Raw genomic sequence first — 16,043 nt, forward strand, 5'->3', positions numbered from 1 at the left:
AGGTAGCTCTACTCAACGGATTCATGAAAAAAATTGGTAAAACATGTTTTAAGTGCTCATCACTTCATAAAGGTGATAACTGACTGATTTTGATTTTTTCCGAGAGCCTGATATGAAAACATAGCCAATCTTTTCAATATGAGGATTCAACAAAATCCCCCAAGATATATACACAGAACTAGCACCAGAGCACCAGTGGTATTGATGTGTCAAACGTAGTAAAATGTCACTTCGCCTCAAATAAAGCTACCTCGGAGTGTGATCTTGGTTTTTACTGCGTTCCCGGTCGCGCGTCGCCACGGTCTTCAGATCCGTGTTCTGTTTTGGTTGCAGAAAACATTGTGAAATATCTCCGCAGTCCTGGTAGACTGCCACGGTTTGTCGTGATTATACGGAACGTGGGTCGTGCGAATATAGCGACATAATATTCCATCCTTCGCTTGCGACGCAGGAAAAGCAGCTGCTGAACTACCAGCGAACCTAATTCCTCTGTGCTTGTGAATGTGAAAATCGTCGGGCTCCGCTGCAGGTAGATTTGGGTGCTGTTTTATTTCCGTACCGTCAGCGGCGGATGGGGCGGTCCAAGTGCAGCAAAAGTGAAGCGGCTTAGCCAGCAGGGATCAAGTGCATGTGTCGGTGATAATAATGGTGACGGTGTTATTTTCTTATCGTGGAGTCCATTGGTGGGGGTAAAGTTCGCCCTATTGCGCTGCGGTCGAGACGTTGTTATTGCAACTCCCCGCCCGATGGTGGTAGGTGTGTTAGAAAAGTGCTACGATTTACAAAGAAGAAAGTTTCCTTTTTGCGATTGAACAATTATTAAACGTCACAGCTGTTAGCATCGATCGCTAAGATAAATCTACCGTGTCTATCAAGGCGATCGGGCTACACCTGACGTGTGCGTTTATTGATGAGAAAAAAGGAATGCTGATACGGATGCCCCCGCTGCGCCCGCAAAACACCCGACAGCTCGACGCGGTTTCCAGCGCGAGTACCGCAGTGTAGACTGGCCGCTGTCACTGCGCTACTACTGGTAATGCGTAACGACGAAGATGCTGGTGCCGCCGCCACCGCCGCCACCGCCGCTACATCGTATTGTACGTTGCTGTGTGCGAACGTGCACCATACTTAAAAAGTGCTGGCACTGATAAATATACTCAGCTGCAAGTGTGTCGCGATACCGTAAATCACGAGAACAGGCGCGTCATTACAATGGTGAGGTGAAGGTGAGCAGATAGTGTAGACCAGCGCAGGTTACAACATACTCTGTTCCATTCCGGGGGGATCCGAGCTACAGTTTGTCCGCTACAAATCTCCAGCAGAGATATAGATTGCCCGCAGCAGCATCAGCACCAGGCAAAAGGGTGTGGAATTGGTCAGCCCACGCGGGGTGCGTAGGGCCGTGAGTGGAAGAGAGGAATAAGGAAAGCAAAAAGAGAAAACAAGTGTAGGAAACAGAGAGAGAGAGACAGAGGGAGAGCGATACGGGAGAGAAATAAACAAAAATCATGGCCAATCTGACAGATGGTGATCAAAGTTTTTGCAGTGTGACAGTTCAACAACAACAACAACAACAACAACAACAACAGCAGCATCAAGTATCCGGCGGAGGCAACGGGTCGCATACCGGTAACGCCTTGAACGTAGGAAGTGGTGCTGCAGGTGATGAGGGTGGAGAGGGCGGCGGCCTAGGGGGAAACAGCGGTACTACCGTTGGATCGAGCGGATCAATGGCAGCGACGTCGATGATGACGGCGTCGCCGCTGGCGACAACCACAACGTCGACGGTGGGAACGTGGACGGAATTTTGCGAGCGTCACGCACGGGCGGCCGCAGCGGACTTTGCCCGGGCGTGCGTGAATTACGTCAACACAACCCTGCCGGAACTGGCGCGCCATGCCATTTCGCACCGGGACTTCATGCGCCGCTTCGTCCACTGCTTCGAGGCGCGCTTCGAGGAGGAGTTTCAACGCCGGAAAACGCAACCTAAGGTGGGTCCTTTAAGTTTTGCAGGGTATCCTTGTTAGCGATAAGCACCGGACGTGGACGAAAATGGTAAAATTCTTCGAGAACTGTTACCGATTCGTGCCGTTGTACGGATACGGGAGAAAGCTAGTTCAGATAACAGCCTACGGCGTTGAGCAAAGTGAAAGGTATCCGCTTATCATTGCGAGACGGAATTATGGTATATGAAACGAAAACACAGCCCGGTGATTTTACAACGGAAAGAACATGATGCTGGAAATAGTAACTACATATTACACAAAGAAAATAATCAGATTTTAGTTCGACCTGGGAAGACCTTATTCCATTTTGTGTTATAAAATCCTATCCTACGAATATCGCTATCAATTTGAATCGTAAACGTTAAATTGCATGATAAGTTATTATACAACTCCGCAAAACGCATCAAAACAACCCAGAGATGATATTAATGGATTCATGATTTTATTCATTTTTTTGGTTCTCACCGGTCCTTCGGTTCGGATGTTAATCAGAAGCATATTTTAACATTGAATAGCCCGGTTCATCCAATTACATCTAAATTCCTTTTGCTTTTTTTTACTAAACCAGCAATGATGCCTTTTTCCAGCACAACCTTCATGTCCATACGTATTTAACAAGTTAAAAGTGGATCTGGTCGATTATGATTCTTTGCCAACAGAACTGTTCCATTATAATGTTCAGTGGATAGTAAAAACCCCTTTACGATACAGGCAAAGGGTAACTGTTTTATTTTTTTAAATAATCTTCCGTTGTTCAATGAAAACACTTGAACACCTTACTCCGAGCACTTTTTTATGGCCATTCGCCGTACTGTGTTATAATAAAAATAACAAACATAAACCTTTATCAATAACGTCGGGGGGTCGTTCGGAGGGTGATGGGGAAGAACTAAACACATTGCAAAGCTGGCGACGTCAGCAAGCGCCACCCAACATCTGCAATGGCCCCGTAGTTCATTCATAACATTTTGGAGCAAAGCTCTCCATCGACGAGTGATTGTGGAGTTTTTCGTTCCCTGTGCATCCTACGCAATTCCCATGTTGGTGGTTTCTTGGGCGCGTCCTGGTCCTGATGTTTCTCTACTCTAGAGAAAAGTCAACGACACGTCCCAACGTGCAATAGTGGTGTCAGTAGTGTGGTTCTTTGTGCTGGGAATTTTCCATTAATAGACCATCTGGAAGATGGCTAGCTAAGGATCTAAACTTTCCTGGCGACCACGGTACTTAATTAGCATATGAACGTAGCGTAAAAAATAGATTTTGTACATGCTTGCAAAAACACAAAACAATCCATCAGTGGAGTGAAAGAAGGTGGTAGACTTATTGGTTAACCGTTTAAGAAAATGAACACACATGCTTTTTTTAAAAATATGTTTGCCAAAAAGAAATTTCCACTTTTTGATAATTGTTGAAAAACTAAAACTTTATATTGACCGGATGTAACTTTGACGGCACGGTTATCAAACCAATAAAAACACCATAACTTACTCTCGTCTCTTTTCATATTTGGTGAGCAACAAAATCCGCTAAGATAGAGAATCTACCACAGTCGGGAAAACATACCCTCCAAAGCATGAGAGGAGGACCCTAAATATGTTGGCTATTTTGGTGTTCCCTTATCAGCGTCCATGTGTGCCACCTCATGTCTAAAGCAAGGCTGTACGCAAAGTAGGAACGTGTGATACCTGCTGTTGCTATTGCTGCTGCTGCTGCATCATTGCTAAATTGATTTAGATCCTTCACTGCACCACCATCAGCAGCATAATAAATACGAGCGAAACGATACGAACGAGACACTTAGCTGCACACGATGAGGGCCGTACAGCGCTTCTCAATAATCCATCCTGTGTGGATTTTGAGAGTAATTTAAATTGCAACACTGTGCCCTTATTTCATGCAATCCGCAGCATAATGATAGTTGATCTCTGCAAAGTATACTGCTTTGGTTTCCAATGTCTGCCTAGTATTACAGCGTTTTACATATCATCTAGTGACCCATAAACATACAACTTGAGACACCAAACGGGTCAAGTATTCATAGCCTGCTAGGATCTACCGCTATGATAGCTATCGCGTGATGGTGATCCGATTAGAATTTACAAAATATAAACGTCAGTTTCAGTGAGTTTCCGGTTACACCTTTTTTTTTTGACACTTATTTTAAATTGTTTGGGCCCTTTCCCTGTTTTCGTACTTGTATGGTACTCGTATGTTACACAAATGTTAATTTTAATGCATGTTCTAGAAATTATATTTGTTAAAAATCACACGAAAAGACAGATTCAATGTCCTCCAATGTCCAAACGTTAAAACGGGTACAGAAAAATAAGAGTGACAAGTGTAGTGTAGAACACCTTGGATAATAACGGTCATGTTTTGCGCGCGGAAAATATGCGTTGGTCCATTCTTTACCAAATACCGTTCGTTTTCCTACTATCTCTAATGAAAACTGAAAATGCACATACAAATTGCTAAACTCACCTGATCATCACCTGATGTTTCTTCCATTCTTCGTTAATCATTTACGATAACGAGAGCTACGTTAATCATTTACGATAACTAACCGTCCGCCTGGTATATGTAGAGAGCACATCTGCATATTTTGATAACGCTTGTTGCTTTTTAAGGATCATAGCCATATATTGAACAAGTTATTTGAGAACCACTGAAATAGCGGCTCGCGAGTGAAACCTCGGCCCGAAATATGAGCTAACTTATTTAGATTCGGACGTTCCATGCACCCAACCAAAAATGTGTCCCCATTGCGACTGGTGGAGTTGTTTCTCGTAGCCGTAAAGAAATGGAGAAAAAAACAGACAAGCCCATCCCCGACCGCACCGACGAGGACTTACCGGAATCGAATGAGGTGCGCCCATAACACACGCGGTGGTGCGTGTTGGCATGCAACACGGCCTGCCTGTTCCATCTGCCCCCGCTTCCTAGATTCCGCGCCGTGGGACCGGCATCATGTTGTCATTGGCCTTGGCATGCGGTGGTGGCCGGTGTTCACCGCAACCCTGCTGGCTGTCGCCGTCTGGTTCGAGTGCGCCAACGCCAACGCCAACGGTAGTCGCTTAGAATCATTTTCATTCATAAATTCCGCACGTCGACTCTGGCTGTGCATGCGATCCAACTGGCTTTCTCTCCCGCCCCCTCCAGGCAATCTCCAGCATAATCAACGGCTCTTGTTGTGTTGGTGTGTGAGTTGTGAATGGGGTTTTAATGTGTCAGCATGATGGCTAGTTGAAAACCACATCCATCGATTTCCCACACCCTGCTGCTGAGAAATGCTGCACGGCCCTCCAGCATGCTGCTGGACACGCTCCGGTGGAGTCCGGATTGGAATGGACAGCACCACCTCACCCGGCACCCTCGACGCACGGTTGCCAGATTGATGATGAACTTAACCCATTGGCGCCTACCTCGTTACGTTCGACGTGTTCCGAAACGCAAAAACAAAACACAAAATAGAAATACACGGCTCAAGCATGGCCCGAAATGGACCGAACCGAAGACGTGATCGCGCATCGTACCGCACGCTGGTGGGACGATAAACACGATCAATTTGTCCGGGAGGCGGTAAACTTGCCATCACAGCGGTGTGTTCTGATTTCGGTGGACAGAGCACTGTTTTGATTGTATCTATTGTTGGAACGCATAAGCCGCACGGCCGGTCATTCCATCGACCACCCGCGCCCCCCACCCGTCGGCGTCTCGGCCGAATGTTTCCGGTCGAATTTTCAGCGACCCATTCAGGGGTATTCGGGGGTAGCGATCCATTTATGGCACTAGGATAGTGTGGCTGATCGCACCGTATCATATTCGATGGACATTCGAAATCAATTATAGCCGATAATGTGTTAGAGAGACGTGTTTTTCTCTTACATATTAACATGGGTTTGGTACAGTTCCCTCACTTTTTTTTTGTTTGTCATAACCGCGCGAGGAAACTTATTCGTTGCAAATTCGTAAGCTCGGGCAAGCGGAAATCTATTTTCTTCAAATCGTTTGATTCGTGTTCGACGGTGCCAATTGATTCCATTCCGAAACGCCATTGGCGCGTTTACTTGTCTTAATCTATCGCTTCGCGCCGTCCCTGACTAGTCGGCACGGCAGCATGCCGTGTCACGAATAGATGAAATAAATTGGATCTGATTATTTTATTGGCTGACTTTTGATAGGTCGGGTGGGGGGGATGTAGGATTTTGCCGATTACCACTCGTGTTATCAATTACGGTTCATATGCAGTCTGGAGTGGAGGGGTGGGGCTTGGCGTCCGTCGGGAGCATGACCAAAGACGCTTTTCGAATGCCGCTAGGCAATGTAACCCATGTAACGTATGTTTTCAAAACCATTGATGCGTAACAAACCGCGAACATGTACTTTATGGAGGGCAAGCTAGTGACGCGAATATTAACTTTACATAAACTATTTTCATGGTTTTAGCTAATTGCTAAAATGGGTGAAAAATGTCTAAACGTTGAAGGTTTTTTCACAATAACGTCCATAAATACTTTTCCTACATCTTTCAACCCATAAAAGTCCTTTCGATTCTGCATTAGAATAACAATTATTTTAACAATAACATTTTTTCCCCCAATGGAACTTACTCACATATTCTATTCTTGAATATCGATTTCTATATTATTGAAATTATCTAATAAAAAATACCAAATCCAAATCTGTCACAATACAGAAAAAAACATCGCGAATGTTACCTGTTTCTTTGTATTGAATATCAGAAAACGGTCATCTGAGCTGTATGGTTCCGAAAACAAATCTAAAACCTCACTTATTTCTTTCCATTCCCCCCCAGACTGGAAATGGTTCTGCCACGCTGCCAGAGGAGAGTGACTACTCCGAAGATACCGATTCGCCAAAAACCAACCACAAACCGTTCTTCCGACGATTATCGTTCAAGGGGCTGCGCAAGGGCAAGGTAATTCATGTGAGCATCCCCCCAATTTACTGGTTTCCCCCCGTTGCGCGAAAGTGTCCGGCGTGCCTGACGGAAAGTATCTCTTTGTAGGCATTTTTTCACAAGCAGCACTCCGACGAGGTGGAGCTGTCGGATAGGCGGGCGAACAAAACCAAACTCGCCAAGATCGTGGTCGAGTGCCGGAAGGAGGGCACGGTCAACTATCTGTCGCCGGAGAATCTCGACCAGCCGTCCGGCTCGCAGAAGTGGGAAAAATGCAAGCTGGTGCTAGTGAAAACGGTCTCAGGATACATGCTGGAGTTCTACTCGCCACCAAAGTCTCAAAAGGTATGCTTTGAAGTAGGATCATGACTGGTTTCAACTTTTCCTAAACCGTTTACCGTCTTGCGCGTTGTAGCCTCGAAGCGGCGTATTCTGCTTTCTTATAACGGAAGCGCGCGAAACGACCGCCCTGGAGATGCCGGACCACGAGAACACGTTCGTGCTGAAGGCGGGCAACAACATGGAGTACGTCATAGAAGCGCGCGACACGGACGACATGCGCAGCTGGCTGGCCACGATACGCTACTGCATGCGTAGCACACAGACAAGCTCGGGCGCTGCCGAATCGACGGCCGCAGATTTGAACACCAGCCTCAGTACCTCGATGTCCCATGGTGGTGGCGTTGGCGGTGGAGGCACTGTTGGAGGGATCGGTGCTGGGGGAGGAGGAGGTGGTGCAGGTGGAGGAGGAATGTCGTCATTGACGACGGACGTGAACAACCTTAGCTTAAGCCAGTCCGCTTCGGCAGCCAACGCGACGCCACCGGGTGGCCCCGGAGCAACGGCATCGCTGTCGTCAGCCGGAACGCCGGGCCCGATGGGTGGCACAGGCACCGGAAACACTGCTTCCGGCCAAACCGGGCCGAGTATGGTGAACGCACCCGACCTGCCCCCGCGGCGACCCGACGACCGGATATCGTCCTCGAGCACCTTCGAGCTGACCGAGAACGACCTCGATCAGGCCCACGAAACCGACACCGACCTGACGGCGATGATGCGCGAGTACCCCTGGTTCCACGGTACGCTGCCCCGTTTCGACGCCGCCCAGCTGGTGCTGCGCGACGGCACCTCTAGTCATGGCGTGTTCCTCGTACGCCAGAGCGAAACGCGCAAGGGCGAGTTCGTGCTGACGTTCAACTTCCAGGGTAAGGCGAAACACCTGCGCATGACGCTGAACGATCTCGGTCAGTGCCGGGTGCAGCACCTTTGGTTTCCCTCGATCACCGAGATGCTCGAGCACTTCCGGCAACACCCCATCCCGCTCGAGTCAGGCGGTACTGCCGACGTCACGCTGACCGGGTACGTGCTGACGCCCCAACACCAGCAAGTGATCGCGCACCAGCAGCAGCAACATCATCAGCAGTCGTCGTCGTCGTCGGCACAATCGCAACAACAATCGCAATCACAGCAGCACGCAAACAGCAACAACTACTCCACCACTTTGATCGGCAGCGGGGCGGCCGGTTCCGGTGCTTCCAACACCTCCTCCTCCAACGCAGCGGGCGGTGGTTCTGCTGCCAACAATCCCCAGACCAGCCCGAGACATGTGAGATATTAATGCTGCACGGAAGCTGCAAAGCAAACAAACAAACAAACAAACAAACATACAAAAAAACGGAAATGCAAACCCACATTCACACACACACACGGCGCTCGGCACTGGAACAAGAAGAGTGGATGCCGATAATAACATTGTAAATCTCCTCTCTTCCCTACCTTCTGACGCCAAGATGCGCACACAAATGGCCACACACAAACACAAACACACAAAACTTACATACTTACAAACACATGTAACACGCAGGCAACTGAAACACAGCTACTCGGATATATACAAACAAGCAAACGAAAGCAAAACGTACATTTTTAAGAATAATAAGCCGATTAAAAACGAGACCAAAATTCGCGGACATAAAATCAAACCGTATGCCTACTCCTCTGTTCTCTTGATTGTACTCTTGCTGTTATGCGTATTAAGTCCTTACAACCAGTTGCGTTTTCGTTCTTTCTCTTTCTCTCTGCTCTCTGTTCGCCGCAAGGACGTTTGTGTTTTGCTGTATTACATTATATGTTCCTTCTCCTGCTGATGGTTAGATTTTTTTCGTTCGCAATTTGCTGTTCGTCGCATCTGCAATGATAGTAGTATTAGGTACCATCCTCATCGTCAGCCATCATTTCGTCATTCTATACTCCAAACTATCGATGTGTCTTTTTTGTTGTACCGTTCGGATCTTTATTATGTTCTGCTCCTTTTACCTTACTTCCGTCGAATGGTTTCGTTTCCGGATAGTTTCCTTTCGTTGCATCGTTTCCGTTGATCATTGGTACGTCCGTTCGAATGCGGATGGGTTGGTTTAAAATTCGAATTGATGTTGTACTGATTGTTCGATGTCTCATTCCGCTGCTAGATGAAAGGGAATGATAGAGTAGACAATATGGTTCAATTCACACTATATAAATCTATATATTTTTAATGAGCTCTCAAATACGTTTATTATCCCACGTTCAACGCCACAACGATAGTGGTTCTTTAATGACCCATTATTCTGATTTATATATTATAAAATACTGTTTTTATAATGCATTACTATCCGTTCACATTCTCTCTAAAAATGTGTTTTTCGTGTCAATGTTGATGCTGCGTTTATATTTGTTTTTGCCTGACACTTCAATACATAATTATTTTGTGTTACCTAGTACTGTTCTTCAAATACAGCATGTGACTCAAAATTTGAAAAAAAATATGCACCTAAATTTGAATATAACATATTATTTACGCTCAGCATATTCTTTTATTAATCTTTTTCAAATTTATAATACCTTTGCGGTACTTTCAATCTTATACAATAGTTTGCTTTTAAACAAAACGATACCAATTATGTTTTAACAACAATGAACATGCCAACATCTGAAATGTTCCGTTTGTCGCAAAAACTATTTTTCAAATTACCACGGTACCTTACCTAGTTCTCTCTTTCTTTCTCTCTATCTGTCTCTTCCTCGATTGTCTTAACCGAATGAACGGTTGCTTTAACATTATCCTCCTTCCACAAACAAACGTAAACCTGCCCGGTTTACATGCAGGCGATCACGCTGAACGGAAGCGTCCGGATCAAGACGTGCGATTTAGAGCTGTCCCTGCAAACGGTCCCTGTCGAGCAGATGAACTCGCACCATCTGCACCACTCCCAGCAGCACCAGCAGCATCTGCTGCTTCACGCACAGCAGCAGCAACCAACGGCCCCGCAGCCCGGGACGAGTGGCTTAGGCCAAGGCTCGGGTACTGGAACTCAGCAGACCGGCACGGGCGAGGACGGTCAACGGGCAGTGGATAATCAGTACAGCTACGTTTGAACGTTTGATTCCTTCCGCTCATCCTCAACGTGACCGAATCATTGATGGAGCCTACCCAACACAAGAACCCGTTTCTAGCCCGCTTCGGAATTGATTGATACATTTCCCTGCAATTTACGCTTGTAACATTTTTAACAAGTGTTATGAGTAATCCAGCCTTTGAAATTGAAAATTTTGTTGTATCATTACTGTGCCGCAGATTTTGAGATTATGTATACGTTTCAATTATCATTGCAGCACTTATGAAACGATTCAAACCCAATTGTTTTATGTTTTTATCCGTTATCAACAGTATTGAACTAATTTTGTAATGGTAACAGCTTCACTGCATAACATTATCCCGCAAAATGTTTCCACTTCCGTAGCAGCTTCTTTTGCCAAACGAAAGCAATCATTGAAAACGTGTTGAACGTGGAGAACATACAACCAACCTACCATAGTTAATTATCCGTTGGTTAAACAGACCTCTACTGATTATTACACATTCTTTTTTACCCGCTGCTGCAAGCTGCTATATGGCACAACATAATTGAGGTATGTTCATGTGTCTTAAAAAAAACCTCAACGAATACAAAACTTAAGATTCTATAACTCGAAGCATATAAGCCGATTGCGAGGTAATGGAGAAGCATGAGCAGGAACGTTGCGTGTCTAGCACCGGTATTGTCTTTTGGCAATGTTATCCGAAGCCACTGACACCGAAGGTCTCTGATTAACGTACACTATTGCTAAACACGATCTACTCTTCGTCTTTAAAATGCCATCGTTTATCGTTTTGCCAGAAATAATTTCTTGGCATGGATGTTGCTTTTTTCTGAATATGATACACTTTTCGTTGGTGAAATAAATATGAAACATTCAATCTGTTTTGGTGGTCTTTTCAATATCAACAATATCAGCTATGCGGTAAGGCAAAACAAAAAAACAGAAATATTGTTTAAATATATATGTATCTATATATATATTATTTCCATACTACTTAAATGTTTCAGCTATTTCTTCGCGAACGACAAATTCACGCGGCCTTGTTTTGCATTGACCGCTTCCCAGCATGTGCAGGTAAAGCTCTTCCGGTTCATGATATCGGTGTAAACGATTCCGTTCAGATGGTCCATCTCATGCTGAGCAATACGAGCATTCCATCCATGCAGCTTCAACTCTTGCCGCTCTCCGTGACGATCGTACCCTTTAACCAGCACTTCCCGGTACCGCGCGACGTCCGCCCGATACCCTCGTACGCTTTCGCACGCCTCCGTGTGTATGAGCTTGTCGTAGTTGAGTACTTTTATTTCTGGATTTAAAAATACCTAAAATAGTAGTGAAGATGGTGCATATGGAACATTTGAGAAACTTTTCAGTGAAATTTAAATTACCGTTAGCGGAAGTGGTTCCATCTCTCGCAGCTTATAGTCGGCTTTGGTGTACTGGTCGCGAAGGTCGTCCTTAAATTCCATCACGAAGGCACGCAACGGCAGACCCAGCTGTGGTGCGGCTAGACCGACGCATTTGTACGCTCGCATCACCGAAGTGAGGTGCTTCACCAGATATTGCACTTCCGGAGACTTTAGTTCCCTCTCCGGAATCAAGTTCGCTACCTGCCGCAAAGCTGGATCACCCAGTTGCACGATGTGGTCGAAGGGGGGTTCGTTTTTTCTCGTTTGCCACAAGCCCTGGTACCATTTTGATAATGATTTGTGCAGCCTAGCAGAACTACTGAATGCCCGAATAGTAGTTTTAAACTGTGTGGCCAACATATCAAGGTTTGTTTTGTTATTGACCGGTGAACTCCATTGATTATTTCAGTGTCATCCCAACGGTGACGTTTCCGTTTCGGATTTAAAATATTTCACTCTTTCTTCACGACAAACACATGAACCTTCGTACTTTTGTTATTTTCCTTTCGTATTTTCCGAAAATAAAAATTTAAGCACATTATTTAATTATTTCTTTATGAAAAAATTTTAAGTTACCTGTTTTGTATAGGTTTCCTATAATTTCGAGTTTTAATTGTGGGGTATTTCAATTCATCTGTACTTGGATAATACATAACTATTTCATCGGGGCGTCTGCCTACGGTGTTTGTTTACACAACTCGTTCAAAATATTTTCCTCGCTGCTGGGTGATATGGCATCCTATTCTTGGTCGGACGCACTGATTTTTGCGATAAATAATGTAGCAAAGCAAGTGTTTGTCTCTGAGTTAGCCGTTGTCATCAAAGATAAATATCCCAAGGCTATATACCATTTCTTAGTGCTTCCATGGAAGGATATAGACTCTGTGTACGAAGTCGGTAATTGGTTCCAAATTCTCAACTTGTATAATAAATTATCCTTTTTAAATTCCAGCTATCTTCTGGAGACGAGGGTTTGTTGCATGAAATGTACAATCTAGGTTTGAAAGCGACTGACTCCAGTGGACTGCCGGTTGGACGGTTCGAATTTGGATATCATATGAAACCTTCCATGAGGCGGCTACATTTGCACGTTATATCCAAAGACTATCACTCACCCTGTCTTTCGCATCGGTTTCATTGGACCGCATTCAATACGGATTTTTTCATGAAACATGAATGTGAGTAGGATTGAGCTCTATTTAGGGAGTGGTTGGAAAATTTAAGTACATTCTCATCTTTGCAGACGTGATCGAGAAGATTCGAGCTGAGGGTCACATACAACGTCCGAATGAAAAATGTATTCTTGAACTGTTGGAATCTCCCCTGCAATGCAATCAATGTTCTTATCAACCAATCAGTTTTCAGGAATTAAAGCGACACCTCAAGCAACATGTAGAAGAGTAAGATAATTGCCATAATAAAAGCAAGACAAAAATCGCGGTGCCAATATTTCATAGCCAGGATAAATCCCGCTTGGCGATTTCAAAAACATGCTACTTTTGTTTCATCCCCATACAAAAATGCAGCGTATTTGATCAGCTAGGAGAACTTTTTAAAGATAACTGCTCCACATACCTATCGGGATATTATCTAAACGTAAGATAACTTTAGTTAAACGCACATCAATCAATAGAATGCACGAAAGTCGTTAGCTTACTGTTACGCAGCAATGTGTCTCAGAATTGTAACAGTAAATCCTAGATCTGTTTTCTTGTGGATTAACACAGCGAAGTTTATAAAACATCGGTTCTACATTGAATGGTAGACATTGCAATGCACATCAGCATACATTGTCTGTCACAAAGCACATTCAAGAACTTCTTCGTCACCAAAATATGCGCATGATATGTTGTAACATAGTTGTATTGTTATTCATTAATTTTACAACAATGTAGTTGAAATTTGATTACGATAGCTCAGATGGAGAAAGACTAATTTAAACAAATGAAAATAAAACAAAGTCACAAAACGCAACAAAAATGAGACTGTTCCAGGAATTTTGCTTTATAGCAAATATTCCTGGTACGCTTTCCGCCGAAATGTTCCATGTTGCACATTCCGAAAGGAACGCTTGGTGAGAATAGTGCTAGACGCGAATGTACGGTTGGTGTAACCTCTAGCTGTAGAACTACTGTTGAGTCGTTGAACATATAATATTCAATTACACATTAGTTTTTGTTCAATATGGATCCAGATATTATCGCCCATGCAGATGAAGATCATTGGTCCTACCAGTTAATTCGCGAACTCAATGATGAAGCCTACCATGTTGATAGTACAGAGCATGCTATCGTGCTGAAAGATACTTTCCCAAAATCCCGTTTCCACTTTCTGGTGCTTCCGCGAAACAACATTGACACTATATACGAGGTAAGTGTTGACTTTCGGGCATATAATTGTGCTCTACTCAGCAGCGAATTAATTAATATAAAATTAACTAGTTAACTAGAAAAGATATCGGTCTTCTGGAGAATATGTTTCATCTTGGACGACGGGTGGCTATTTCTACCGGCATGAACATCGAAGCGTTTCGTTTTGGGTTTCATAGGGATCCACACATGAAACGGTTGCATCTGCACGTCATCTCGAATGATTTTGATTCTCGTCATTTGAAAAGGAAAAGGCATTGGAATATCTTCAATACAGAGTTGTTTATCACATACGATGGTAATGTTGCATACAGCGTGGCAAACAAACGTGGTCAATTAAATAATTATTTTGTTATTCTTTGTTCCAGATGTTTTGAAGCTCATAAAAAAGCAAGGAAAAATAGAACGTCGTTCGGGGAACTACTACGAAGAACTAAGGAACGGCACACTGCGATGCAACGCATGTTCATTTCAAACTGAGTGTATTGTAGAACTAAAGAGACACATCAGCGTTCACCGTTGATGCGTAGTTTGGCCATAAAGGTTTTCCGTTTCTGTTGTGTAATTGCCATAACATGAAAAAGATGCAATAAATGAATATATTTTTAATTAATTTAGTTCTTTAATGTGCAATAATTTTATCTAGATTTAGGAGTACAATATTTATAAAACACTATGATTATTATGACAACTGACTGGAAATCCGCTCAATGTTCATCGAGTACACTGAATGCGACGAGATGAGGTTTCGATCCTGAAGCGCTTTGTACAGTTCAAAGGCATTTATCTTTCGGCTAATTGTGGGGTATCTAAAACGGTGGAAAGGACATTGGTTAAAAACTATTCCAATAAAACTTTACCAAAACTTACAGTTGGCCACAGCTTGCCAGAAATGTGGACTCTCCCGGTGGTGGTTTTTGATGGCAGACGGTGGTGATTTCTTTGTCGAGATCCATCGGTTCGTCGTCAATTTTAGCTTTGGTGATGGTGTTGCGTACGAACGGATGTTTCAGTTCACACCCAACGTCATAGTAAAAGGTACCGTTCGCCGTAATGCGGTAGTGCTTGCGTGAAGTAATGATGGCAGAAAGTATATTTTTCAACAGAACCTGTACGGAGTTGACGATCATTTCTACTGCAGCATCATCTGCGCTCGAAAGTCCATGCTCCCAGGCGCCTACTAAGAGCCTTCCCAGCACAAGTCCATTGTCAGGCAAAAATAGTTCTTGGGCCGCATAGCGCATTGTAGACACCGAAGATCCAATTCCAGCCATCGTCCCTTGGGATGATGCCGGTTCAGGGTCAGGCCCGATTTCACGGGAGATATACTCGTGTAGCGACACAAGTTCAAATGTAGCTCGATCGGATGATGATTTTGACGATCTTTTTCGTTTTTTAGCACTACGACCGTCGTTCTGTTGCATCGATGCAAGGCAGCTTGTGCCATCGCTTAAACCACCGTATGTTCCTGCCATTTGTGTACCTTCGTAGTTATTGGCCGATGATTGTGGCGGTGCAACGGCATCAATTTTATTGAGTATCGCCAAAAGAAACCTGTTATGGAGGTGCAATTGATCGGGACTAAAAAGCTTGCGGCACTCGATATCAAACTCTTCCCTGGAATGTTTCTTGCGGAACCATAGTTTCATATTCGTTAAATACATGGCCCACTTGTCACCGAGCGTCTGCATCAGAGCCTGCTTTGCCATTTGCACTTCGTTGGATTCTCCGGAAGCGCTCATTTTGCACAAATCGCAAATTAAATGTTAGTTGTTATTATAACCATGCAAGTGCGCGAGAAAGGCGTTCCTGTGAACACAAAATTGCTGTCTGCTTTTTGTAGAAAAGTGTTTATTTTCGATTAGCACATCTTTCGCGAACGTACATTTGTCAAAACAGCCAGTGCTGCCAAATGCGGAAATAACATAACAGATTTCGA

The 16,043-nt window shown here is 44.3% G+C and overlaps 4 protein-coding genes across 5 annotated transcripts; 2 read left to right on the plus strand and 2 right to left on the minus strand.

Moving 5' to 3' along the window:
- The first annotated feature begins 434 nt into the window (after window positions 1-434).
- On the plus strand, window positions 435-10,341 carry LOC131272130 (SH2B adapter protein 2). The gene is made up of 6 exons (XM_058273770.1): window positions 435-1,226; window positions 1,320-1,991; window positions 6,823-6,954; window positions 7,036-7,272; window positions 7,343-8,533; window positions 10,072-10,341. The coding sequence occupies exons 2-6, from the start codon at window positions 1,509-1,511 to the stop codon at window positions 10,339-10,341; spliced, it is 2,313 nt and encodes a 770-aa protein (XP_058129753.1). The 5' UTR covers window positions 435-1,226; window positions 1,320-1,508.
- A 960-nt stretch (window positions 10,342-11,301) lies between these two features.
- On the minus strand, window positions 11,302-12,120 carry LOC131258650 (peptide deformylase, mitochondrial-like). The gene is made up of 2 exons (XM_058260006.1): window positions 11,715-12,120; window positions 11,302-11,648 (listed from the first exon to the last, which is right to left on the minus strand). Exons 1-2 carry the CDS (start codon window positions 12,093-12,095, stop codon window positions 11,334-11,336), a joined length of 696 nt encoding a protein of 231 aa, XP_058115989.1. The 5' UTR covers window positions 12,096-12,120; the 3' UTR covers window positions 11,302-11,333.
- A 341-nt stretch (window positions 12,121-12,461) lies between these two features.
- Window positions 12,462-13,661, plus strand: LOC131265533 (aprataxin). The gene is made up of 3 exons (XM_058267819.1): window positions 12,462-12,628; window positions 12,688-12,913; window positions 12,979-13,661. The coding sequence occupies exons 1-3, from the start codon at window positions 12,467-12,469 to the stop codon at window positions 13,137-13,139; spliced, it is 549 nt and encodes a 182-aa protein (XP_058123802.1). The 5' UTR covers window positions 12,462-12,466; the 3' UTR covers window positions 13,140-13,661.
- A 508-nt stretch (window positions 13,662-14,169) lies between these two features.
- Window positions 14,170-15,986, minus strand: LOC131265520 (transcriptional adapter 1-like). 2 transcript variants are annotated; one of them, XM_058267806.1, is made up of 3 exons: window positions 15,604-15,986; window positions 14,975-15,519; window positions 14,170-14,913 (listed from the first exon to the last, which is right to left on the minus strand). In XM_058267806.1, exons 1-3 carry the CDS (start codon window positions 15,844-15,846, stop codon window positions 14,787-14,789), a joined length of 915 nt encoding a protein of 304 aa, XP_058123789.1. In that variant the 5' UTR covers window positions 15,847-15,986; the 3' UTR covers window positions 14,170-14,786. The 2 variants fall into 2 exon arrangements, with proteins under 2 accessions (XP_058123789.1, XP_058123780.1); XM_058267797.1 differs by having other exon boundaries at window positions 14,173-14,913; window positions 14,975-15,986.
- Window positions 15,987-16,043: the final 57 nt, after the last annotated feature.

This window comes from Anopheles coustani, chromosome 3 (genome assembly GCF_943734705.1).
Source record: "Anopheles coustani chromosome 3, idAnoCousDA_361_x.2, whole genome shotgun sequence".
Lineage (NCBI taxonomy): Eukaryota > Metazoa > Arthropoda > Insecta > Diptera > Culicidae > Anopheles > Anopheles coustani.